The 21732-nt window shown below is 35.7% G+C and overlaps 1 protein-coding gene across 3 annotated transcripts in view; it reads left to right on the top strand.

Annotated features, from left to right (window-relative positions):
- The window catches only part of RB1 (RB transcriptional corepressor 1), a 312963-nt gene that overhangs the window by 64275 nt on the left and 226956 nt on the right, over window positions 1-21732 (top strand). For all 3 annotated transcript variants that reach the window (XM_053916790.2, XM_053916788.2, XM_024569646.3), the window contains exons 3-4: window positions 3212-3327; window positions 6614-6733. In XM_053916790.2, the coding sequence (XP_053772765.1) occupies window positions 3212-3327; window positions 6614-6733 (236 nt within the window). The remainder of the gene's footprint in view (window positions 1-3211; window positions 3328-6613; window positions 6734-21732) is intronic.

Below are 21732 nucleotides of genomic sequence, written 5' to 3'. Positions count from 1 at the left end.
GAAAGTGGAAGATAATAAGCAATGTTTTCAACATACTTTGTTTTGTTATTTTAAGATAGGTAAAAATGAAACTGAAATTCAAAAAAAGATTTGTGCAGTATATGGAGAAAGTGCTGTGACTGATTGAACATGTCAAAAGTGGCTTGCAAAGTTTTGTGCTGGTGATTTCTCTGTAGATGATGCTCCATAGTTGGGTAGATCAATTGAAGTTGATAGAAATCAAATTGAGACATTAATTGAGAATGATCAACGTTATACCATGTAGGAGATAGCCAACATATTCAAAATATCCAAATCAGCATTGAAAATTATTTGCATCAGCTTGGTTATGTTAATGGCTTTGATGTTTGGGTTCCACATATGTTAAGTGAGAAAAACCATCTCGACCGTATTTCCACATGTGATTCTCTACTTAAATGTAGCAATGGGTGATGACAAGTGGATAATTTATAATAATGTGGAATGGGAGAGATCATGTGGCAAGTGAAATGAACCACCACCCACCACACCAGAGCCTATCTTCACCCAAAGAAGGTGATGTTGTGTATATGGTGGGATTGGAAGGGAGTCCTCTATTATTAGCTCCTTCTGGAAAACCAAATGATTAATTCCACAAGTGCTGCTCCCAATTAGACCAACAAAGCAGTGTCCAGAATGAGTCAACAGAAAACGTGTAATCTTCCATCAGGATAAGGCAAGACCACATGTTTCTTTGATGACCAGGCAAAAACCTTTAGAGCTTGTCTGGGAGGTTCTGATTCATCTGCCATATTCACCAGACATTGCACTTTCAGATTTCCATTTATGTTAGTCTTTTCAAAATTCTCTTAATGGAAAAAATTTCAATTCCCTAGAATACTACAAAAGGCTCCTGGGACAGTTCTTTGCTCAAAAAGATAAAAAGTTTTAGGAAGATGGAATTATGAAGTTGCCTGAAAGATGGTAGAAGGTAGTAGAACAAAATGGTGAATATGTTGTTCATTAAAGTCATTGGTGAAAATGAAAAATGTATCATTTATTTATTATTTCAGATGAGTTTGTGTTGAATTGTATTAGCTATATTCTAATTTGCTATTTTAAAAAAAGTAATAAAAGAACATTCAGTTTTAACAACTTTAGTTACTTTGTTTCCCAACCTTTAAAAGAATTAAAAAAGACTGAAGTTGTTGAAAACAGACACATTGAGAGCACTTAGGTTCAATAGGCCTTAGGGCAAAGAAGCTAACCAAAAACAACATAAGAAATAAGCATAAAAATTCATAAAGTATGGTATTTGGGAAGTTATTTATTATAGAGACAAACTACCTTTTACATCTCAGTAATTTCAGAGAAGTTGACCATGTTATTATAAACACATACAAAAGTTGATATTCTCTCATTTTATTAAAGTATACGTTTAGTCATTATAATAATTAAGCTATGTATGCATACTTTTATTCTCAGTTTCAGAAAAAGTATGTAATACAATTTTAAAATTCAATTTATTGAGATAAAATTTACATATACTAAAATTAACCAATTTTAAATGAACATTTCAATATGTTTTGACAAATGTACTTAACCAGGTAAGTACCACCATTTAAGATATAGACATTTTTGATTACTCCAGGAGGTTTTCTCATTCTTCTTTGTATCTATTCCCTAACACCCCTACACCTATCCACAAGCACCCACTAATTTACTTTGTGACATCAAAGGTTAGTTTTGCCTTTTTTAGAATTTCATATGAAATGAAGGTACAGTACCCAATGTACAGTATGTACCCATGTGTGTCTGGCTTTTTTTTATTCTCAGTGTAATAATTTTGAGATTTCTGTATGTTGTGTTCATTAGTACTTTTTTAATTCTTGAATGGTATTCCATTGTGTGGACATACTTAAATTTATCTATTCACCTGTTTCTAGATACTGAGTTATTTCCAATTTTTGGTTTTTATTAATGAAGCTGCTGTTAATATTTTTGTACAAGTTTTCATTTCCCTTGTGTTTAAATATCTAGGAGTAGAATCGCTAAATATTACAGAGGTATAAATATATATTTAACTTTTAATTTTTTAAATATAAAAAGTATATTTAAAGTATAAACATATTTAACTTTTTAAAGACAAAAAGTATATATTTAACTTTTTAAGGACTTGCTAAACTTGTTTCTCAAAATGGTTGTACCAATTTACATCTTCACCAGCAATATTTGAGTGTTCCATTGCTCTATATCTCTATCAACCGCTGATGTTGTCAGTCCTTTTAATTTAAATATTCTAGTCCATGTATAGTTGTAATATAACCTTTAAAATATTATTTCCAAAGTAGCTAAAATTAAGGGAAAGTTTAAAATTGAATACTGATAATCCTTTTATTGTTTATAAGTTTGATGATCCAGAATAATTATTTTCCTAAAGCTTTTATATAATTGAGATTACAAGACAATATAAAATTGCATCACATACTTTTCAGCTTTATTGTAATCTCCAGTTAAGACTAAGAAAATAGTTCCAGTTGTTTAAAAGAACATCAGATAATTTGATATTTCTTTTGTTTTCAATTTAATCCACATTTTACTAACAAAACTGAACATATTTAAACAGTGATATACATGTTTAGGGGAAAAAGTGTGTATTCTAATGATGGAAAATATTCTGATAATGATAGCCATCACTAATTGAGTACTAATTGTATGCTAGACATTATGCTAAGGGCTTTATATATATAATCTCATTTAATTCTTACAAAGTGAAGTATGTATTATTATTTTCATTTTAGAAGAAGGCACTTATGGCTTTAGAGATATGAATTTCACAATCTTAAAATAACTTGATTCAGTAGATTAATAAAAGAATGAGTGAATTAAAGGGAAGATAATCAAATAAGAAAGTGGGTTTGCTTTTTATGGACTCTAAAATTTTTTAACTTGGCTTTGATGACATTGGATTATCGAAAAATAAAAATATGTACTTCAAAGAATTGAATGACCCCTAAGTTTTCCACAGTAAGTTGTAATTTAACTTTTTGATTCTAGTATCTTTTTGCCTTATAATATAAAATGGGTTTGTTATAGTATAGAATTAAATGCTGTCAAGCATATGCCATCATAAGGATTTAAAAACTATTTTTTATGCTGAATAAAAATTACATATAATGGAATTTTAATACAGTATTCAATGTGTGAATGATTTAATGAAATATTTGAATTTTTTCTCTTTGTTTGGTTTCAGGAAAGTTATATTCAGAAGAAAAAGCAACTATGGGGCATCAGTATCTTTATTGCAGCAGTTGAGCTAGATGAAATGCCATTTACTTTTACTGAGCTACAGAAAAACATAGAGATCAGGTAAAATTTTTTATGTCAGTATTGCCTCTAACATTAAAGAAAATTACATCTGAATGTTCCTCTTAAGAACTAGGGTGTTAGTGAGAAATGTGAAAATGAAATGAAACATAAAGAGGAATTAGGTCAACCAGTGAACTATCATTCTCTCTTGGAGCCCTTAATGAAAGTATATTTATGCTTTAATTTCCAGAAGTTGTAGCAGTTTGTATTCTGGGGAAATTATTGTGTCTCTCCCTATCTTTAAACTTTATTAAATGTAGCTGTTGCTAATATGGACAGAAGAAGCAAAAATTTATAAAGTAGGCTTATTAAAACCTTTATAAAACTAACGAGTTATCTTAAAGGAATTTAGTTAAGATGTATTTAACAGTGTTTAATGTAAAAGATGTTATATACTTTTTGAAACTATATTCAGTTAAATATTCATTACAATACTTGTCCTAATAATGACTTAATGTTTGTTTTTGATCTTACAAAACTTATAAGAGTTAACTAATCCATTTCCAGTAACTCGTGAGCTTTATATTGAGAAGCCTCCTGAGACTTCTGATCATTTCATTGACAACGTGTTTATAAAATGTAACATTAAATAATAGTATATATTTCTTCTTGGATAAAGCCATCTACAATTAAATGTAACTGGTATTTTATTTAAAGGAGATACATTAAATTGTTGCATTTTTGGTAATACTTTTTCTTACTACCACTATACAAATGTGGAAACATAGGCATTGTATATTCATATTTAACCAACTGCAGTGATTTTCAGCTGGTGTGCTGCAAGAAGCACACTGGTGTGCTGCGAGATTTTCTTATAACATGCAATACCTGACTACTTAGGAGCGCTGACCTCTTTTCCCTTAGATGGTCAAATAGAAAAAAGACACAGGCAACATAATAATAGTCATTCATTGTGAATGAATCAAAATTATACCTATTTTTTTGTCAGAATTTTAGTATTTAGTTTATGTGTGACATGAGATGAAAAGGGTTGAAAATCACTGACCTATTGAATTAGAATTGTTTTACCTCTTAGAGCTTTTACAGTTTATTAAATAAGCTTTATTAAACTTTATTAAATAAAATCACTAAATCAAGGTGGTTTTTATGTAGCTGAAAAGTAATCTAATTATATCAGTAAATTCTTACATTAATTATTTATTCATTTAGCAAATGTTTTAGTGGCTTCAGAAGACAGGAAAGAATATGGATATTTGGGTTAAGAGTTTAAATCTGGGCTCTGTTGTTTTACTTGGAGCAGATTGCTGAGTATTAGTCTCAAATTCCTTACCTGTGAAGTGAAAATTATTAGCTACTTTAGAGAATTATGAGAATTAAATAACTTATAATGAATAGACAGGTAAAGTTTATAGTTAAATGCCTATAACACCTTAGGCACTGGTGGGGATCTTGATCTCTTTCATTCCGTAGCCCTGTCCCCTGTATACCTGCTGTTCCCACCCTCCCCCTGAACCCCGCTCACATACACTCAAAAGGAAAGAAAGAAAATTTAAACAACTGTTAGGCACTATGATATTGTGCTAGGTTCTAATGATATAGAGGCAAGAAATAGTCTCTGACCTCAAGAAACTCAGTTCAATGGGGAATATAAAATTAAACAAATGATTGTAATACACTGTAATATAATGTCATATAGCTATTCATAGACTACTAAATAAATATGACAGAGAAAACCTTCTGTCTGTAAGATGGAATAATTTTCCTGTCAAAGCTTTTCCTAAAATTTTTTCCTATTTACAAAGCAACCCTGATTTATAAAGTGGGCACATCATAAATATAGTAATGTATTTGGTACAGTTTTTTCTTAGACATATTTCAGTGTTCTGTTAATTATCCAGGAATGTTGTCTGGACCATTGCTTCTTAAACGTGCTCCGGTAAAGGACTATTTTTTTTTTTTTATTTCCAATATGTCATGGACTGATATTTTTTAAAAAATGTAATATAAATCAAAATGAAAAATGAAACAAAAAGATTGTATTAGCCATAGGATCAAACTTTTTATTACAAGGTTCAGCAGGTATAAAATTAGTGAATAAGTGTCAAATTGTCATAAAATGCTTACTATCAATTTCTGTACTTATTTATTTGTGGACTGGTAACAAATAATTCGCAGACCAGTATCAATTTATTCTAGAATATGTAGTTATCTACAGAATCACACAAATATCTGTGTGTCTTAATTTTGGCTTTTTATGCTAGCCTGCCTGCTTGTCTACCTTCCTGTCTTTTTCCCTTCAGAGGAGGACTACAAAAGGAATAGACAGTCATGTAAGCTAACCCTAGAAAAAGAAGGCTTTGTTGTAACAATTCACAGTTTTCATGGTGCTCCATGGATAGGTAATGCCATATATCTCATAAACACTGGAGCTGAGAGTGGTTTTTGAATGAATGCTATTCTAAGGCTGATTTCTTTTTCTCTGGATGTATCTGCACATTTGCTCTGTTCTCTTTTCTGTGTAGCAGTCTGATCATCTACTCCATATCATTTCTACCCTCCTTTATTTGCTTTTCCACATAGCTTGTCACAGCAGCCCTAATCCCTTCTGTATCAGAGTAACTTTTATTCTTTTGGGTTTTGCGCCTTTGCTGATAGCTGAAGCTTTTATTTTTCCAGTTCTCAAGATAAATGTCTGACTGGTCCAGTCTGTTTTTTTAGAATGAAACCTGTAACTATTTGGTTGCTAGACAGCCTATTGATGGGTCTGGTGACTACCCTGGAGGGCAGTCCAGGATGGGGATTCAGTCTGACCAGGCTAGGATAGTATACCCATGAGAGGAGTGGGTAGCTTTGGAGATAGAAGATGTTAACATACTGAGAGATTGACTGAGTCAATAAATTAAAGATAAATGGACCACAGGCTTTCTCACTGTCAAAGAAGAATTATAAACATGGACAAGAAACTTGGAGTGAAACAATTAGTTTTATGTTAGAATTGGATAAATGAATGTGAACTTATGGTTTTAAAAATATATAGATAGATACAGAAATAATAATATATGTATATGTATAACCCTTTTTAACATTCTTGATGATAAATAGATATAGGCATAGGTATATAAATATAGGGGCGTAGGTTGAAGATTAATGGATTTTTTCCTCTTCAAATTCTAGAAAAATAAAAAAAGTAATTCCTTCCAAACATTATAGTAGTGATTTGTGTAGAGTTAATAATCTTTTGAATTGAAATGTCTATGCTTTGAAAGTGAAATAAAATGAATTTTTAAAATTACAATTCACTTTTTTTCTATTCTTTCCTTTGTAGTGTCTACAAATTCTTTGACTTACTAAAAGAAATTGATACCAGTACCAAAGTTGATAATGCTATGTCAAGACTATTGAAGAAGTATAATGTATTGTGTGTACTCTACAGCAAATTAGAAAGGTAAAGTGAAAAATTTTATTAGGATTACGTCCTGGTTTTTTATGTCATTGGTCATGATTAGATTCCATCTGGGAACTATTATATATTTAGTAAAGTTATTAGATATTACCCCTTAGACTTGCCCCCTTTGTTGTTAGTTTCTTATTCATTCTTAGCTTTTTAAAAATTTATCCATCTGTATACATTCTGAATATTTCCTCCAAAATTGTTTTCCTATCCTTTCATGTTTCCATTTGTTTTATGAAACTTTAAACTTATTTCCCACTTAAGTCTTCTCTACCAGAAGAATTCTAGTTCTGAACAGAAGAGTGAACTAAATGTAAACATTTCCCTAATGGTGTTATCTAATTTAGAAAGAGAAAACATATTGTCAATGGGTGGTATATATAACCGATACTACTAAGCCATGACTGTATTTCCAGTGGTGGTTTAGAAGACTTTTCATTACCATTCACCTGGGAGAATGATGAAGTTCAGATAAACTTGGGTTAAGTTTTTAATATACTTTTCATCCAAAGGCCCACTCCTAGTACTGCAGTACTTAATTTGGCATGTGCCTGTAACTGTGTTCATTTTGCTGCTTATTTCATTGAGTGAAAGGGTATGAAAGTTAATGTTTTAGTCAAATAAGCAATTGTTAAGGGGAGAAGGGATAAAGGGGCATGTCCTTAAATATTTGAGGGAGAATGAATATGGAGATAGACCTGAAAAGAAACATCTTGGAAGGATGTTTCTATTTTTCCTTTTCTTCTTTTTGGTTGGTATGTCAGTAAAACTTCAGAGGTGTGATAGAGAATGAGAAAAGTGGAAAATTCAAAGGTTGGCCTAGGGCTTTTTGAAGGAATTTTTCTTGCTCCTGTTTTTTAAACTGTAGCATTGGTTGTTGTTTTCTTTTGTCTTTCTTGTGTAGAGTAGAAGCTCTTTGCACAGGAAAAAAGGAAAACATATAAATATATTTTCAGTTATTAAAAATATAAATTAATTTGCATAAGGAATATGAATTAATTATAGAATACTTGGGAAACACAGAATGGCATAAATAAGAAAATATGAGTGATGCAAACCTTTAACACCAGAGATAATATTTCTTTCCTTTGGATATTATTTTACATAGAGGAGATCACATTATAAAAATAATTTTTATCTTGCACCTTTCTCCATTTTTTTAACCAAACAGGGACTTTCTAAATACTTTTCTGTCCCTTAAATTTGTTTACAAACTTTTATCTCATATTGTGGAATTTATCCTAAGGATATTATCCTCAGTACAAAAAAGTTCTAGAGATTTTTATCACAACATTATTTATACCACTGAAAAAATTGGAAAACTATTTATGCATGACTGAAGTAAGCAATAAACTATAATAAATAGAATCTAAATATTATAAATTAAAATTTGTTGAGGAGCTATAACAATATGGAAAAAATTCTTCTAATGTTAAATAAATAAAGCAAGGTATTCTTTTGGGTGGGTTAGAAAGTTTGGAAGATGTTTACCAGCACCCCTGGTCTCTACCCACTTGAAGCCAATAGCAGGAGATAGCCAACATAACTCAAAATATCCAAATCAATAAAGTTATTGGTGAAATTGAAAATGTGTCTCTTATTTTATGGAAAAAACTAAATGGATTTTTCTTAGCCAATCCATGATAATTGTAGAAGGAGGAAACCCAGACACTAATGCATTGAATGAAATGACTAGAAAGAAGTGTACCAAAGTGGTAATTGAGGCTTTGTATAAATAACTTACATATGTGTTACCTCTATAAAAAATTAGGCAAAAACTCTAAGCAAATATTTAAGAAAAATCTATTCTGTAAAGCCTGGTACTTCAAAATCTGGTACCAGAAATAATCATTAGATTCTTCCTAGATATAGAACTTTGGTGAGAATGATTTGAAGTATACTCCTGATCTTTTTTTCCTGCTGTAATAATTTTACCTGGATACTTCTACGTGTTTTGCTCTGCTTTATGAGATTAGAAATCTACTTGGATATTTGTTTGTGTTTTACCTCTTTCCTTTATCCATCACACCTTCTAGTGATGCACTGTATTTTTGATTCTTTTGGAAATTAAGGGAGAAAAGAAAGCTAGAAAATGGAATATTATTTGGACAGTTCTGAAGTTTTTAGGTTCTTCTTAACTTCTAATCCCTTTGTTTTTCTTTTAGGCCAGTGTAAACACTGGTTATTGCAGGTTAGTAAATAGGACACAAGGTCAGAGTTCACAAGGAATTTTCTTTAAAGTCTAGTATGATGCTTTACCAGAAGAAAAAGGGAGGCTCCACTAGAGCTTAATGTTGAAGAGAATGTATTTTTTGAGTCATATCTGGAGTCTAATGTAGGCTCCAACAGGTACTGTGTGACCTTGGACAGGTGAATTATTTAACTTCAGTGCTTAGTTTTCTAATGTGTAAATCGAGTTCATAATAGTGCCTACTTTGTTAGATTTTTTAATGTATTAAAGGAGATACTGCATAGACAATACTGAGTCCAAGTGCCATAAAAACCTTTCCATGAGCGTTAGTTTTCAAAACAAAAAGAAAAACTTGAGGCCATATTTGTGAAAATCTGCATACCATATTGCCCCCACTAAAGAATCAGTGACATTGGGAAAACCAAGATGGCAGCGTAGGTAGACACACTGCGCCTTCTCACACAACCAGAACTGACAGAAAATTGAACGGCAAGGAAGTCCGACACCAAGTTGATAAAAAAGAAACATTCATCCAGACTGGTAGGAGGGGCGAAGACAGGCAGCCAGGGCAGAGAGGACTCGCGTTGCCATGGCGGGACCGAGACTGGCAGAGTGTGGGACTAACAGGGCAAGACCCTGCAGCCCTACATTCATGCACAGATAAACCGAGAAGGCCGGACTCACAGTGGCGGAGAACAGGGCAGGCAGAGCGCAGGTAGCACCCCGCGGCCCCACATTCACACATAGATAAACTGGGATGAACAGCAGGGGAGCTAAGCAGACTGCGCAGCCCAGGGCTCCAGCTCCACGAAATAAAGCCTCAAGCCTCTGATTGAAAACACCCGTGGGGGTTGGGGTGGCAGCAGGAGAAACTCCCAGCCTCACAGGACAGGTTGTTGGAGAGACCCACAGGGGCCTAGAGCATGCAAATCCCACCCACTCGGGAACCAGCACAAGAGGGGCCGAATATGATTGTGGGTAGCAGAGGAAGTGATTGAAATCCTGTGGAGAGTGGAGCAGGTGCCATTGCTCACTCCCCGCCCCTCCCCCACATACAGCATCACAGCACAGTGGCCAGTTACCCCACCCCGGGGAACACCTAAAGCTCCGCCTCTTTAAGTAACAGACGCACCAAGACAAAAAAAAAATGGCCCAAATGACAGAACACTTCAAAGCTCCAGAAATAATTCAACTAAGCAGCGAACAGATAGCCAACCTATCAGATGCACAGTTCAAAACACTGGTAATATACACAAAAATAAACTCAAGATGGATAAAAGACTTAAATAAAAGTTGTAACACCATAAAAGTCCTTGAGGAAAACATTGGCAGGAAAATCTCAGACATTCCACGCAGCAACATCCTCACAGACATGTCTTCTAAAGCAAGGGACATAAAGGAAAGAATAAACAAATGGGACCTCATCAAAATAAAAAGCTTCTGCATGGCGAAAGAAAACAGCACCAAATTACAAAGAGAACCAACAGTATGGGAAAACATATTTGCCAATGATACCTCAGACAAGGGCCTGATCTCCAAAATATATAAAGAACTCACACGACTGCACTCCAGGAAGACAAACAACCCAATTAAAAAATGGGCAAAGGACTTGAACAGATACTTCTCCAAGGAAGACATACAGAGGGCCCAGAGACATATGAAAAGATGCTCAGCATCACTAGCCATCAGAGAGATGCAAATTAAAACCACAATGAGGTACCATCTCACACCAGTCAGAGTGGCCAACATAAACAAATCCACAAACAAATGTTGGAGAGGATGCGGAGAAAAGGGAACCCTAGTGCACTCTTGGTGGGAATGCAGACTGGTGAGGCCACTGTAAGAAACAATATGGAATTTCCTCAGAAAACTAAAAATGGAACTGCCCTTTGACCCAGCAATTCCGCTGCTGGGATTATACCCTAAGAACCCTGAAACACCAATCCAAAAGAACCTGTGCACCCCAATGTTCATAGCAGCACAATTTACAATAGCCAAGTACTGGAAGCAACCTAAGTGCCCATCAGCAAACGAGTGGATCCCAAAACAATGGTATATTTACACAATGGAATTCTACGCAGCAGAGAGAAAGAAGGAGCTTATACCCTTTGCAACAGCATGGATGGAACTGGAGAGCATTATGTTAAGTGAAATAAGCCAGGAGGTGAGGGGCAAATACCATATGAACTCACGTTTAACTGGAACATGATCAATAGAAGAAAAAAGCAAACAAAATATAACCAGAGACATTGAGGTTGGGAACAGTCTAGCAGTGGCGAGGGGGGAGTGGGTTGGGGACAGTGGGAAGAGGGGATTGCAGGAACTATTATAAAGGACACATGGACAAAATCAAGGGGGATGGTGGGTGTGGGGGAGGGAGGTGGGTTCAGCTGGGGTGGGGGGGAGGGAAGGGGATAAAAGGCATACAACTGTAATTGAATAACAATAAAGATTTAAAAAAAACACTGGTAATTAGGATGCTCACAGAATTGGTTGAATTTGGTCGAAAACTAGATGAAAAAATGAAGGCTATGCTAAGAGAAACAAAGGAAAATGTACAGGGAACCAATAGTGATGTGAAGGAAACGGGGACTCACATCAACAGTGTGGACCAGAAGGAAGAAAGAAACATCCAACCACAAGAGAATGAAGAAACAAGAATTCGGAAAAATGAGGAGAGGCTTAGGAACCTCCAGGACATCTTGAAACGTTCCAACATGCGAATTATAGGGTTGCCAGAAGGAGAAGAGGAAGAACAAAAAATTGAAAACTTATTTGAACAAATAATGAAGAAGAACTTCCCCAGTCTGGCAAAGGAAATAGACTTCCAGGAAGTCCAGGAAGCTCAGAGAATCCCAAAGAAGCTGGACCCAAGGAGGAACACACCAAGGCACATCATAATTATATTACCCAAGATTAAAGAGAAGGAGAGAATCTTAGAAGCAGCAAGAGAAAAGGAGACAGTTACCTACAAAGGAGTTCCCATTAGACTATCAGCTCATTTCTCAAAAGAGACCTTATAGGCAAGCAGAGGCTGGCAAGAAGTATTCCAAGTCATGAAAGGCAAGGGCCTACATCCAAGATTACTCTATCCAGCAAAGCTATCATTTAGAATGGAAGGGAAGATAAAGGGCTTCTCAGATAAGGTCAAGTTAAAGGAGTTCATCATTACCAAGCCCTTATTATATGAAATGTTAGAGGGAGTTACCTAAGAAAAAGAAGACCAAAAATAGGAACAGTAAAAATGACAGCAAACTCGCAGTTATTAACAACCACACCTAAAGAGAAACAAAAGCAAACTAAGCAAACAACTAGAACAGGAACAGAACCACAGAAATGGAGATCACATGGAGGGTTATCAATAGGGGAGTGGGTGGGGGGGAGAGGGGGGAAAGGTACAAAGAATAAACAGCATAAATGATAGGTGGAAAATAGGGGGAGGGTAAGAGTAGTATAGGAAATGTAGAAGCCAAAGAACTTATAAGTATGACCCATGGACACGAACTATAGGGGGTGAATGTGGGAGGGAGGGGGTGGGCAGGATGGAGTTGAGTGAAGGGGGGGAAATGGGACAACTGTAATAGCATAATCAATAAATATATTTTAAAATTTTAAATAAATAAATAAATAAAGATACTAAGAAAAAAGATTCAGTGACAATGGCAACCCAGAGTTCTTAGTAGTCCTGTGTAATTAAATCTGTTGAATCTCTAAAATTTGGCATTTTCTTTATTTAAAAAATTTGTATATTATTGTTCAATTACAGTTGTACCCATTCCCCCTCACCCCCATTACTCTCCTCTGCCCCACCCATGCCCACCTCCCACATTCAGTCCTCCACCCCAATCCCCATTTGTCCATGGGTCCTTTACTCATGTTCCTTGACTACTCTTCCCCTCTTTCCCTGTTATCGCCTTCCCCGCTCCCTTCTGGTTACTGTCAGTTTGTTCTTTATTTCCATGTCTCTGGTTCTATTTTGCACACTTGTTTTTGTTGGTTATGTCTCACTTATAGGTGAGGTCATATGGTGTTTGTGTTTCACCACCTGGCTTATTTCACTTAGCATAATGCTTTCCAGTTCCATCCATGCTGTCACAAAGGGAGCTCCTGTTTCTTTCTGCTGCGTAGTATTCCATCCTGTAAATGTACCACAGTTTTTTGATCCACTCATATACTGATGGGCACTTAGGCTGTTTCCAGCACTTGCCTATTGTGAAATGTGTTGCTTTGAACATTGGGGTGCATAGGTTCTTTTGGATTGGTGTTTCAGGATTCCTAGGAAATAATCCCAGTAGTCAATTGCTGGGTCAAAAAGCAGTTCCATTTTTTAGTTTTTGGAGGACATTCCATACTATTATCCACAGTGGCTGTACCAGTCTGCATTCCCACCAACAGTGTACTAGGATTCCCTTTTCTCTACAAACTCACCAGCACTTGCTTGTTGATTTGGTTATGATGGTCATTCTGACTGTGAAGTAGTATCTCATTGGGGTTTTAATTTGCATCTCTGTAATGTCTAGTGATGTTGAGCATTGTTTCATATGTCGGGTCCTCTGTATGTCTTCTTCAGAGAAGTGTCTGTTCAGGTCCTTTGCCCATTTTTTAATTGGGTTGTTTGTCTTCCTGGTATTGGGTCATGTGAGTTCTTTGTATATTTTGGAGATCAAACTCTTCTCTGAGGTATCATTGGCAAATATATTTTCCGATACTGTTGGTTCCCTTTTCATTTTGCTGATTTTTTTTGTAGCCATGCAGAAGCCTTTTAATTTAATGTAGTCCCATTTTTTATTCTTTCCTTTATGTCCCTTGTTCTAGGGTATATATTGGTGAAAACATTGTGCGTGGAATATCTGAGGTTTTCCTGCCTATGTCCTCCTCTAGGATTTTTATGGTGTCATGACATATATTTAAGTCTTTTATCCATCTTGAATTTATTTTGTTTTATGGTGTAAGTTGGTGGTCGAATTTCATTTTTTTTGCATGTAACTGTCCAGATCTCCCAATACCATTTGTTGAAGAGGCTTTATTTACTCCATTTTATCCTCCTGCCTCCTTTGTTAAGTATTAATGAACCATAGAGGCTTCAGTTTATTTCTGGGCTCTCTATTCTGTTCCAGTGATCTTTGTGTCTGTTCTTATGCCAGTACCAGATTGTTTTGGTTACAGTGGCCATATAGTTTGATATCAGGTATTGTGATCCCTCCTACTTTGTTGTTCTTTCTCAAAATTGCTGAGGCTAATCAGGCTCTTTTATGATTCCATATAAATTTTTGAAATGCTCGTTCTATATCAGCAAAATATGTCATTGGTATATTACTAGGGATTGTGTTGAGTATATAAATTGCTTTGGGTAGTATGGACATTTTCATGATGTTAATTCTTCCAATCTAAGAACACAGTATATGCTTCAATTTATTTCTGTCTTCCTTAATTTCTTTCTTCAGTCTTGTGTAGTTTTCTGAGTACAGGTCTTTTACATCCTTGATTAGGTTTATTCCTAAGTAATTTTTTTTATTGTTGCTATAGCAAATTGGATGTTTCTCCTGAATTCTGTTTCTTATATTTCATTGTTGGTGTACAAAAATGCCTCAAATTTCTGAATATTGACTTTGTATTATACTGTTTTGCTACATTTACTCATTAGGTCAAGTAGTTTTTTATGGAGTCTCTTAGAGATTTTTATGTAGACTACCATGTTATCTGTAAACAATGATAGTTTTACTTCCTTCTTTCCAATTTAGATGCCTCTTGTTAATGGTGGTCCGATATTTGTGGTAGAACTTCTAGTACTATCTTAAAAGAAGTGGTGAGGCATACATACTTGTCTTGTTCTTGATATTAGTAGGAAAGCATTTAGTTTATGCCCTTTGAGTGTGATGGTGGCTGTAGGTTTCTTGTATATGGCCTTTATTATGTTGAGGTATGTTCCATCTACTCCCACTTTGCTGTGTGTGTTTATCATAAATGGGTGCTGTACCATATCAAATGTGTTTTCTACATCTATTGATATGATTGTGTGATTTTTGTCTTTCCTTTTGTTTATGTAATGTATTATGTTTTTTGATTTGCAAATATTGTACCATCCTTGCATCCCTGGGATGAATCCCACTTGATCATGGTGACCATCTTGTAAATGTATTGATGGATGTGGTTTACCAATATTTTGTTGAGGATTTTAGTGTCTAAGTCACAGGTGGCAAACACAAGGCCCGTGAGCCAAGTCTGGCCCTCCACCTTGTTTTATCTGGCCCAGCACCTTGTTTCTACATGGTGGCAGCATTGAGCTCTCACTTAACTGTTAAGGAGTAGTTACATTTACACAGTCCTAAAATTGCATTCAGCCCTTTGAAGGCAGCCGCGAGGCTGATTTAGCCCCTGGTGAAAATGAGTTTGACCCCCTTGGACATAGACTCTATGTTCACCAGAGATACTGGCCTGTAGTTTTCTTTCTTTGTTGTGTCTATCTGGTTTTGAAATGAGGATGATGCTGGCCTCATAAAGAGAGTTTGGGAGTCTTCCTCATCTTGAATCTTTTGGAATATTTCTGGAAGGTAGGGGATAGCTCTTCTTTAAATGTTTTATAAGATTATCCTGGGAAACTGTTCAGTCCAAGGCTTTTGTGTGAGGGGAGTTTTTTGTTTACTGCTTCAGCTTCAGTAGCTGTTATCCATCTGTTCAGACTTTCTTTTTCTCTTTGATTTAGTTTTGGAAGATTATATTTTTCTAGAAATTTGTCCATTTTACCCTGGTTTTCAAATTTCTTGACATATAGTTGTTCATAGTAGTTTCTTACAGTCCTTTGTATTTCTGTGATATCTTTTGTAATCTCTTCTCTTTCAATTCTGATTTTATTTATTTAGGTATTCTCTTCTTTTTTGTGATGAGTCTGGTTAGTGGCTTGTCAATTTTATTTATCTTTTCAAAGAACTAGCTCCTGGATTTATTGATCCTTTGAATTGCTTATTTAGTCTCTGTGTCATTTAATTCTACTCTGATCTTGGTTATTTCCTTCCTTCTACTCATCCTGGGCTTGCTTTGTTGTTCTTCCGGTTCTTGTTGATGTAAGGTTAGGTTGTTTATTTGAAATGTTTCTATCTTTTATATGTTTCTATCTTTTATTGCTATGAACTTCCCTCACAGTACTGTCTTTACTATGTGCTATAAGTTTTGGACTGTTTTGTGTTCATTTTCATTTGTTTCCAGAAACTTTTTGATTTTTCCTTGATCTCATTTATGACCCATTCATTGTTTAATACCATGCTATTCAATTTCCATGGATTTGAATGTTTTTGAGTTTTTTCCATGAGGTTGGTTTCTAGTTTCAAGCCCTTGTGGTCCAAGAAAGTGCTTGGTATAATGTCAATCTTCTTGAATTTGTTGAGGATTGTTTTGTGTCCTATCATGTGGTCTGTCTTTGAAAATGTTCCATGTGCATTTGAAAGGAATGTGTATTTTACTTCTTTGGGATGAAAGGTTCTATATATTATCAGTTTGGTTCATTTGATGTAGGGCATTGTTCAATGCTGCAGTATCCTTGTTGATATTTTGTTTAGTAGATCTATCCATTGTTGACAGTGGGGTGTTAAAATCCCCATAAAAATTGTGTTGCTGTCAATATCTTTCTTGAAGTCCTCCAAGATTTTCCTTATGTATTCGGGTGCTCCTATGTAGGGTGCACATATATATTTACAATGTTTATGTCTTCTTGATGGATTTTTCCCTTGAGTATTTTGAAGTATCCTTCTGTGTCTCTCTTTATGGCCTTTGTTTTGAAGTCTGTTTTGTTTGATATAACTATTGCTACACCAGCTTTTTTTTTCTTGTCCATTTGCTAGGGATATTTTTTTCCAACGCTTCACTCAGGAGGTCTTTTGTTCTGAGGTGGGTGTCTCGTAGGCAGCATATGTGTGGGTCATGTTTTTTTATCCATTCAGGTACCCTGTATCTTTTGATTGGTCATTTAATCCATTTACATTTACTTTCAATAGGTACATATTCATTGCTATTTTCCCCATTGTACCTGAGTGCCTATTTCTCTCTTTTTCTTCATCTTTTTAAAGGAGTCCCTTTAACATACCTTACCATACTGGTTTGGAGGAAGTGTATTCTTTTAGCCTTCTTTTGTCTAGGAAACTCCTTATTTGGCCTTCCATTTTAAATGAGGGCCTTGCTAGGTAGAGTAGTCTTGGTTGTGGGCCTTTGCTTTTCATTACTTGTCATATTTCTTAACCATTCTTTCCGGCTTGTGTTTCTGTTAAGAAGTCAGCTGCTAGCCTTACTGGAGCTCCCTTGTTTGTTATTGTCTGTGTTTCCCTTGCTGCTTTTAAGATTCTGTCTTTGTCTTTAAAATTTGGCATTTCAATTTTGATGTATGTTAGAGTAGGCCTCTTTGGGTTCATCTTGATTGAGACCCTCTGTGCTTCCTGAACTTGCATGGCTTTTCCCCTCTCAAGATTAGGGAAGTTTTCTGTCATTATTTTTTCAGACAGTTTTTCTATCCCTTGCTCCTTTTTTGTCCTGCTGGTATTACTGTGATTCAAATGTTGTTGCATTTCATGTTGTCCTGAAGTTCCCTCCAGCTGTCCTGATACTTTTTCAGTCTTTTTTCATGCTGCTGCTGTACCTGGATATTTCTTTCTACCTTGTATTCCAGCTCACTAATTCAGTCCTGTGCTTCATGCAGCCTGCTTGTGATTCCTTCTAGTGTATTTTTAATTTCAGATACTGTATTCTTCATTTTTTTCCTGGTTCTTGTTTATAGTTTCTATTCCTTTTTCATGCTGTTGTAGTTCCCACTTAGTTCTTTGTAGTTGTGTGTGAGTTCCTTGAGCATCCTTATAACCATTTTCTTGAATTCTATGTCTGGTATTTTGCATGCCTCCATTTTATTTCTTTTTGTGCAGATTCTTCCATTCCTTTTTATTGCAGGTTCTATCTTTGTCTCCCCATTTTAGGTGACTCTTTTTGTTCATTTCTGCATTTCCAGATGCTCTGCTTTGCTAGCTGTCTATGTGGGGTGAACTTCTGTGTTAGAGGTTGTGTGGGACTCAGTTGTGCTGTCTCTTGATCTCCTTGTCTAAATGCTTTGGGTTGCTCTTTCTTCTGTTTTTGTGGGCTCTCTTGTTGTAATTGGGCTTTAGCTGCCAGTCGCTTCTTTATTGGTGGATTCTCCCCTCCAGCAGGTTTACTGGTAGTCACAACTCCCCTCCTGTCTTCTATGCTGTTATACAGGTGTTAGTTAACAAAACACTACAACCAGACAACCAAACCTATGCCAGCAAACGAAACCCCCTGCTACACCAGCAATCTGAATCTGCAATTGAATTTAGATTAATGAAGATGAAGAGAGATTACAGATATTGTAAGATATGACAAAAGGAATATGAGATGACTAAAAGAGGGGGAAATGTCATTGTGTGGTAAGAGGGTGGAGAATTGATAAGATTTGGGCTAGAACAGAGGCAAAGAAAGGGAGAGAACAAATCTTAAAATGTAAGTGAAACACGAAAGAATGATGGGAACAATAGGGTAAGAAAAGGGAAGAGTGTATTATGAGGTTTCAAGTAAAATTGAAAAGGTACTGGATCAATGGGAGCAAAATTGCACAAAAACCACAGCAGGGTTGATAGCAACCACAGCTGAATGAAGTTTAATAAAGGTGGAATGAGAATAAGAATATTGTAGAAAAGCCAAAAGTGAATATGATTTGTCTACAGTAAAGAAAAATGATTTTGAGATGATAGGGGAAGCAAACTAATAACAGTAAATAGTAAAGCCCAGGTTGAGAGAGGGGGAAAAGAAAAAAAAGAGAAAACAATGAAATAAAATTCCTCACTCAACTGATCATGGGCAGGCAGAAGGTGAAATGGAGTAAGAGAGTTGAAGAGAATTCTATGGGATTTAAAGTACAAATAAATAGTGACCAATGGGAGTTCCTTTGGAGAAGTACAGCAATTATCGTGGTGTTTCACTCAACTATCTACTGTTTATAAAAGGTGGAAAAGAAGACAGACACCTATAAGAGGAGAAAAAGAGTGTGAGCTGACTTAAGGAGAAGAGCACTTATACAAGGTTAGATGGAGAAGAAAGAGTGAGAGTAAGGGATAGAAAGTTGGTGTAGTGCGAGAGAAAATAAAGTTTACACCAACAGTAGTAAAGCTCAGGAAGATGGCAAAATGGATTAAGACTAGGGAAGGGTGTTGTGTGGGATTTGAAATAAAAATAGTATGATAAGAAATATCTGAACAAAAAAGAAACGGTAAAAGAAAAAGAGTAGAGAGTTATTTGGAATAAGAGTAAAGTAAAAGAAGAAAAATTAAAATGCTCATGAAAGGGAGAGTATAAAAACAAACTAAACAATAAAAACAAACAAAAAAACCTAAATAAATGCAAAGAAGAAAGAGGAATAAAAAAACATGCAAGTTCTGATGAAGATCAAAGTGAAATTTGTCTCAGCTGTTGGTGTTCGCCTTCTGACTTCTTTCTGAATTTGTGTCTGGTTTTCTCTCAGGCCTTACTGTCTTACTCTTGAGAAAAAAAAAAAAAAAGGAAAAAAGAAATGGAAGAAAGAAAAAAAAAAAGCCACTTGCTGATTTTTAAGCATTCCTAAATGGTTTTGCAGGTCTTTCTGGCTCCTACAGGTGGTGGGGGGGCTGGGATCCATTTTTCCTTTCCTGTGGTTTGGCAAGGATGGGGACTCAGTCTGGGCTACAATAATCAGAGGTGCCCAGTTTTCAGCCCATGCCGTCAGAGCTGTGTGCATCCCCCTACTCTCCACTGTATGCAGTCGCACCAGGCTGGCACCAAGAAGTCACCCTGCTTTGCACCCCTTTGATCAACCCTGAGGTTCACTGAGTGGGAGCAAACTGCGCCCACACTCCTCCTTCTGTTGGCCTGGCTGCAGCTCATTTGAGGTCCCTGCGCAGTGCAACTCAGTTTCCCTTTTGAAAAAAGTCTCTTTGGGCGCCACTGATAATTCAGCATTTTCTAAACTTATTAAACTACTAATACATGTTTATATGTACTTAAGATCAATGAAAATATTCTGGAAGTAGTGTTTTGTGGAATGTACTTTAAGACATTTTTAGGCTATCAGGTGTTTTATTGCAAATAAATTAAGAAACTTCAAGACGCATTAACTAAGTGACTCTTATTACCTGGATGTATGTTAGGTGCTGGGGATATAAAATCATATGATCATCCAGAAGCTTACAGTAAATAAATATATATTTTAATAAAAATATGTGCAATACAATGCATGTGATGCTGTATTATAGAGAATTAAATATAAGTAGAAATTATATAGTAGAAAAAAACATCATATATGTAATTATGGCATGCTTTTGATCAGGAAAACAAATAAAAGGCAATGTTTGCATAGGGTTTAAAGGATAAACAGAAACTCACGAAGCAAAATGTGTAGGAATTGGAACTGAGCGTCCTGGGCCGAGTGACTAGTATGTGTACAAAGCCAAAGCAGTATAATGATGTATTTTGATTTTGCTAATGGCTTGGAAAAAACCATCAGAAAGGTTAGGAAAACATCAGATTGATAGTGAATTAGACTTTGCCCTGCAGCTGATGGAGAGTCAATGAATGAGTTTAAGATGAGGTGTAACAATCATATTTGGTCTTATAAGGTCATTCAGGTCTTTGTAGAAGGGATTTAAATTTTTATTGACTGGTTACATGAGATAATTTTGTGTTTTCAGTCCTTGAAGTATATTGGAAGGGGGTTAAAATTTTATTTGTACCTTTTCCTAAACAGCAATTTGGAAGATTAACTGTGATATTAAGGCTTGTTTACTTCAGGGTACACTATATGTGTGTGTGTATGGCAACATATTGTAGTTATTATGATAACTGTAGAAAAGCTAAACAGATATAGGTAAGAAAGGTACTTAACTACTTCAGACCTCAATTACAATCTGTTAAATATAGCAAACAGTACTTTCTTTTTTTTTTTTTAAATTTTTCTTGTTATTCAATTACAGTTGTATGCCTTTTCTCCCCATCCCTCCACCCCACCCCAGCTGAACCCACCTCCCTCCCCCACCTCCACCCTCCCCCTTGATTTTGTCCATGTGTCTTTTATACTAGTTCCTGCAATCCCCTCTTCCCACTGTCCCCACCCCACTCCCCCCTGGCTATTGTTAGATTGTTCTTAACTTCAATGTCTCTGGTTATATTTTGTTTGCTTTTTTCTTCTATTGATCATGTTCCAGTTAAAGGTGAGATCATATGGTATTTGTCCCTCACCATCTGGCTTATTTCACTTAACATAATGCTCTCCAGTTCCATCCATGCTGTTGCAAAGGGTATAAGCTCCTTCGTTCTCTCTGCTGCGTAGAATTCCATTTTGTAAATATACCATAGTTTTTGGATCCACTCGTTTGCTGATGAGCACTTAGGTTGCTTCCAGTACTTGGCTATTGTAAATTGTGCTGCTATGAACATTGGGGTGCACAGGTTCTTTTGGATTGATGTTTCAGGATTCTTAGGGTATAATCCCAGCAGCGGAATTGCTGGGTCAAAGGGCAGTTCCATTTTTAGTTTTCTGAGGAAAGTCCATACTGTTTTCCACAGTGGCCTCACCAGTCTGCATTCCCACCAACAGTGCACTAGGGTTCCCTTTTCTCCGCATCCTCTCCAACATTTGTTTGTGGATTTGTTTATGTTGGCCACTCTGACTGGTGTGAGATGGTACCTCATTGTGGTTTTAATTTGCATCTCCCTGATGCCTAGTGATGCTGAGCATCTTTTCATATGTCTCTGGGCCCTCTGTATGTCTTCCTTGGAGAAG

The sequence above is a fragment of the Desmodus rotundus genome, chromosome 13 (genome assembly GCF_022682495.2).
Source record: "Desmodus rotundus isolate HL8 chromosome 13, HLdesRot8A.1, whole genome shotgun sequence".
Taxonomy (NCBI): domain Eukaryota; kingdom Metazoa; phylum Chordata; class Mammalia; order Chiroptera; family Phyllostomidae; genus Desmodus; species Desmodus rotundus.
Note: the sequence above shows the minus strand (reverse complement) of the source record. Positions and strands in the feature narration are given on the sequence as shown.